Here is a 6,000-nt window from a genome sequence, read left to right as displayed (position 1 = left end):
CGCACCCCCCTAACCCTAGTATGGACTGAGTCCATACAAAATGGCGGCTCCCCTTCCACATGGGGGCCGCCATGATGACGTCACGACTGCGCCGCCTCTATACGAGGCGGCGCGGACGTGACGTCATCGGTCCGCGCCAGGGCACTTAGTGCGCCCTTTGCGGGGACCAGGAAGGAGCTCCATTTCGGAGCTCCTTCCTGGTTTGCGGCACCGCTTTGCGTCGCTGGGCACAGCATTCAGATGGCTGCGCCCAGCGAAGCAAGAGAGAAAGGGGCCAAGCGGCCCCTTTCTCTTCCTCCCTGCCGCCGTGGGGTGTCCTTGGGGCTTGAAGCCCCAAGGACACCCCTTTTCAGGCTGCAGGGAAGTGGCCTTTTGCCACTTCCCCGCAGCCTGGAAAGCGGCGGATCGGGGCCTCGGAGGCTGCCGGTCTGGCAGCTGAGGCCCTGATACACCGGGGAAAGGGGCGGGTGCAGTCCGCCCCAAACGGGCGGTCTGTAACCCGCCTTACTTCACAGGTTGACTCTATTTTGCCACTGTACATGCTGGTTTCAACCAATGTTCATATCCTTCAAGACTAACATCAGTTTGGCTGGAGCAAATCCAAGTCTCCTGCAGGCTAATAACTGTGTGTTTCATTAGAAAGCTAGTTATCTTTTTATCCTGTAACTTATTTGTGAGTCTGGCCACGTTCCATGAGAACATCCCATAATGGAAATCTGAGGTGGTAGCTGAGTTAAGTATGAGGAGTTGCTGTGGATTCTTAGGCAATGTTAATTCACCAGTTGTCTCAAGGTGGTTGCAGAAATGGAGAAGGTAATTTGTTCCTATTCCCTTGTTTTGTTATGTGGAGTTGTTACCTCCACACCTAGTATCTGCCCCAAATGACTTATCATTTTCTACTTCGATTATGATATCATCCATAACAAGATGACACTTGTTATTTGTATTCCAGCCTGGCTGTGCCATGCAGACAGGCTGGACCATGCTCAGAAGACATGGATCTTTAGGCACAGCTTCCCTTGGTGAGATGATTTCCCCCTGGACAGCCACTTCTTTTCGGCTGAATATGGTCACTTAAACTTCCTTTGGGCAAGTATTTTTTAAACAAATTTTATTTTCTTCACTATCCATGTTTACATCCCATTCCTGTAGCATCCCATGTACTACATTTTGGGGAAGTTTCCCCTCATGTTTTTGCTGTGTAAATTAGGATCATATGAAGGTATCTAATATTTTTCCCATCTATCTGGATTTGCCTTGGACTCTTTAAAAAATCCCTGGTTCAAGAATGATGTTGATTCAGGTGATTCCTCCAGATTAATAAAATCTTCACATACTAATTCATGAGTAGGAACTGGGTTGCACCTGTTTATCTCACCTTGGTGAAAGCTTATCAGGATAAGGGAGGAGCCATATTTTCATATCTAGTTATACCCAAAATCAATATTTCCCGTGTCTTCTCATATATCTTTTTAACTATAGTGCTATCCGTGAAGCATAGGTGCATGGCTGTAATTATGAAACAGGTATTCTAGCTTCAAGATTTTTGACCTTGTAAGTGAATCAGGAAGAATGGCCTGCAATGCTTTAATTAAGTGCAGTTTGTGATTATGCTGAAGGAGCATTCCTCTTTGTTTTGGATAGCCACCAAACACTAAAGTGTGATCCAATAATCTTAGCTTCTAAGTATCATTGTGTTTTGGTTGTACTGGATGTTGAGGTGTCTGATTGCTCTTGCTGTTGATATTCATTAAGGCATCAGCCGTGGGTCTTGTCCTTCCTTGTTTTTAGTATTATCTGAGGATGTGGTGTTATGATGTGTGATGTGATGTGTGTTAGAGATGTTTTCTAAATGTGTTGTATGTTTAAAAAGAGATACAGCCCATTGACACAGGAGCCAGTAGCTGTCATGTGATGAGATTAATCCAATATAGGAATTAATCAAGCTGCCCATTTTGCTGATGGCCTTTCCCTCCTTCAGCTTGGACCACCAGCTTTATGGTGAGAGCCAAATTGTTGAACTGCATCCAATTGCAAACAAAGTATGCATGGGATCTATGCACTCTTTCATAATATATCATTTTAACTGTTATGTGTTCTATCCTATTGAATTCTGGGATACGCCATTTTGGGAGGAGTATGTAAAATCTTCAAACAGGGTGCTCCAGTGCCTTGTTGTTGTTGTGTCATCCAGTCATTCCTAAGTTATGGAGACCCTAAGGCAAATCTATCATAGGGATTGTTGGCAGAAGTTATTCAGAGGCGGTTTGCCATTGCTTCCCCTGAAGCTGAGAGCATGTAACTTGTCCAAGGTCATGCACTGGGTGTCCATGGCCAAGCAATAATTTAAACAAACCCTGATCTCCAGAGTCACACTCAAACACTCAACTCTCATACCACTATACCAAGCTTGCTCTTTTGACTATAAAACCCAGGATTCCATAGTCAGTTAAAGCGGAACTATAGTGCTATAAATATGGAATATGAAAGGACTCTATGTTTGAAATGCAGGTGGGACTTGTAAGCAGTTTAAAAATGGGAGTTGTTGTCTGCCTTCATGTTGTCTTGGACATATATGATGACACTAAGGCATAAAGTAAACTTTAAAAGATTTGTACTATCTGAAGAAAAAAACAATTAGGTCTGCCAACCAAAATCACTCAGTCCAAAGTAAACCCAGGTAATGATGCCCCCCCTCCCCAGCACATGATTTCGAATTAATGTTAGAACACATGAGTAACTATGCATGTATGTTTGCCTTTTGCCTCTTTGTTTCCATAAAGCAAGCAATTCTGTAATGTTATAAAATGGATTCCATGTGATATAAACAGCCCTGGTAATAATGAGTTTTATAACATCAAACATTATTTGAAATAGACAGCCTGAAAATAGGTAATTCTGTGAGATCAAATGAACTAGAAGAAGCAGAACAGAGCAGGAGATATTGCTTCCTCCACCTTCAGATCACCTGAAATGAAAAATTGAGGCATGAGTCACTTTAGATGTCAGAGCTAGAAAGCATGAGCCAATCCATCACAAACTAAACTACCCCCAACAAACAGGTCATAGAAGCATAGCTTCAAAGTCTGAACTCTTGATTTACGATATTTGTAGTTTTGTAATAGGACTCTGGGATTGATGCATCATATTCATCATTTCTGATGCTGCTTGATGAGCCAGTTATATAAAACTGCTACCTGCAATTGCTAGGCCATTGCTTTAAAAGGCTCCAGATGCAAGCCAGAGATCACCCTGTCCAAGCAGTAGCTATTTCTGTTTATACAGGGTTGACTCAGTGTGAGCTAAGGCTAGGTGTAAATGTTGTTTTAGTTCATTTTTTTCCATTAGAATTTACCAAAACATTCAAAAAGTTTGAACATGGGAGAAATTACATGGACATATTTGCTCAACCATTTCATAAGCTAGGGGTCTGTAATTTTTTTATTTTTATTTTTTTTGGTCAAAGGATACATTTTCTCAGTGGTAATCTAGTAATGGCTCACATGTCAATGGTAGATAGCACTAGAGTCAAATGCAGACAGGACCATCCTCATCCCCCATTCTCTTTCCACTAAACCATTTTTCCTCTCAAACTATCTTTCCCAACTTCCCCCCTGCTGCTTCCTCTCCCTCTTCCTCGTAACATCCTATCAGCACCCAAAGCTGCCAGGAAAAGGATGAATTTCTTCCTTGTTGCAGCTTCCAAAACCAATAGGATATGGAGCAACTTTGTTCAAACTAAACTAATCTGGGTCTAGCCAATGCCAAGATGGAAGTACTCCAGAACATTTTATGTTCAGGAACAAGCCAAATAGCTCAGGCAAGGAGAGCTTGTTGGATGGTGAATTTATTAATTTTTTTGTTCTGATCTCTTACCTCAGAGGACACACATGTATCATCAAAAGATATTTTTGCTGATAGCAGGTAAGCTTCAGTGACAGTGATGTCTTCTAGCTCTGTGTTGAAATGGTCAGTCTCCTTGATGGCACTGTAGTTGAGGGCCACACTGTAGTTGGAGGGCTTCTCTGACTGCTTTTTCTGGCATTTGCAGAGTTTTCTGAAGGCTGCTCTGAATTTCTGGGACATGAGGTTATAAATCACAGGATTGATGGCACTGTTTAGATAAATGCAGATCCTGCAGAAGAGCAAGAACCAGTTTTCTTGAAAAGGCTGAGACAGGAAAGAGTTGATGACCACCAGGGTCCTGTAGGGCATCCACAGAAAAGCAAACAGGATTACAACCACAGCCAACATTTTGGTAACCTAGAGGAAGGGAAGAAAAAGAAAGTAAGAAGTGCATAACATATGAGTAACAAGTGGAAGAATGGGATGTAGGAAAGAAAGATAAGATAAAGGCTTAGCATTTTTGCCCAAGAGGAGGGAACTGGTGGCTGTCTAGATGTTTTTGGACAAGAAACTCATCATCCATGACAATGGGTGGAGATTATGGGAGTTGTAATCCAACATGTCCAGGAGTCTCATTTTGGTCAAGGAAAGGCAAATAAAGATTTTTGTATCTCTGAGCATGTTTTCTCCTCCCAGTGCTGCTTATTGCCATCATCACCATCAACTTTTCTCATTTGCAAGTATATTTGGTGGTATTTTGGCTTGAAAGTGAGAAAGGGGGGCTGGCATGGAAGGATGGTGGAGAAAAGTCAGAAAACTCAAAGCAGAAGGCACCAGGGTGGAGTAAAATGTTTGTTACAGGCACGCGTGCACGCACACACACACACACACACACACTGTGAAACATTAACAAAAGAGTACATGTTTGTTTGATCCACAACCGTATATCACACAACGGGGACACCAATTTATATATGTTTCTCTAGAGTTAGATTTTCTGAGTCTTACCCATGTCCATTTGGATGAAGCTGTTTAGCTCCTATTGACATCTGGAGCAGATAAATATTAAACATTTCTAGAAGGCAGTGGTTGCACGGGGCTTCTTCCCTCTGGGTACACTCCCAGTTTCATAGTGCCAGTTTCTTCTTAGGACCTTATCACTCGGGGAAAATCAGGGGGAAATGGAGGTTTAAACAGCGATTATCCCGTGCAAAACATGATATTACAATTAAGATTTTCACACTCACCACTATTAAACAGGCAATAAACAGGAACAAATCATTTTTGGGATTTACCCATGAATGATTTGTTGCTGTTTATTGTCTGTTTAATAGTGACATTATCTGAAAATCTTAGTTGCGATATTGTGCTTTGCATGGGATAATCAGTGTTCAAACCTCCCATTTTGCCTGATTTCTGTGTGATAATTAGAGATGCTTTGGAACCACTACTACCACCATCAGCCTCCATAGTCCAGGGATTGATAAAGTGTGACCTGCAGGCCAAAGTGTCTCTTGGGCCATTTTTGTGTTTTATTAGGCTCCAGCATTCCCTGAAGCAAGGTAGGGTTTTTAAAACAACAAACAAACAAACACTTTTGTTTTCCCTTCCTAATTATAATTGCCTTGCAGAGTTGTGGTTTAGAGGCAAAATGGGATGCAGGCTCCTCAAAGTCACCCAGCCACTACAAATAAACCCACACCCAAACCAGAAGTGGGTATCTGGCCATGTCTTGCTTATATTTTGCATTTTGGAGGAGGGGAGAGGGTATGTTACATTTCTAGTGTAATCCCTATTAAGCCTTGGAAGCAAAAATTGACCTTCAAACCATTAGAACTTGCTCACCTCTGCTATAGGGCCTAATTAGATTTTATGGGGCATGGAGGTTGAAAACAGAACATGCCCTTCTACTTCGGCACCATCAGTTATTTTACTATCATTATAACATAGCCTGGGTCAACTAATAAAAACATGTTGTGGTGACTCAGACTTTCAAAAAGAAGAAGCATATGACATAGATGCCTAACCTATGCAAAACCTCTGCATACCAGAGGCGCTTAGTCAAGAGAGTTAAGCCAGTTGTGTGACACTAGCCAATCATAAGCAATTTAAGTGCTTTTGTGATTGTAGCACTTTGTCTGCTGAAAGAACAGT

At 42.0% G+C, this 6,000-nt stretch overlaps 1 protein-coding gene across 1 annotated transcript in view; it reads right to left on the bottom strand.

Annotated features, from left to right (window-relative positions):
• Positions 1–2,393: 2,393 nt before the first annotated feature.
• Positions 2,394–6,000, bottom strand: part of TRHR (thyrotropin releasing hormone receptor) — a 28,168-nt gene continuing 24,561 nt past the window's right edge. Inside the window, exons 3-4 of the mRNA XM_042464907.1 lie at positions 3,877–4,263; positions 2,394–2,968 (exon numbers count right to left, since the gene is read on the bottom strand). Of these exons, the coding sequence (XP_042320841.1) occupies positions 2,960–2,968; positions 3,877–4,263 (396 nt within the window). The 3' untranslated portion in view covers positions 2,394–2,959. The remainder of the gene's footprint in view (positions 2,969–3,876; positions 4,264–6,000) is intronic.

This window comes from Sceloporus undulatus, chromosome 4, assembly GCF_019175285.1.
Source record: "Sceloporus undulatus isolate JIND9_A2432 ecotype Alabama chromosome 4, SceUnd_v1.1, whole genome shotgun sequence".
Taxonomy (NCBI): domain Eukaryota; kingdom Metazoa; phylum Chordata; class Lepidosauria; order Squamata; family Phrynosomatidae; genus Sceloporus; species Sceloporus undulatus.
The sequence above is the reverse complement of the archived record's forward strand: the minus strand, read 5'-3'. Positions and strand labels throughout refer to the sequence as shown.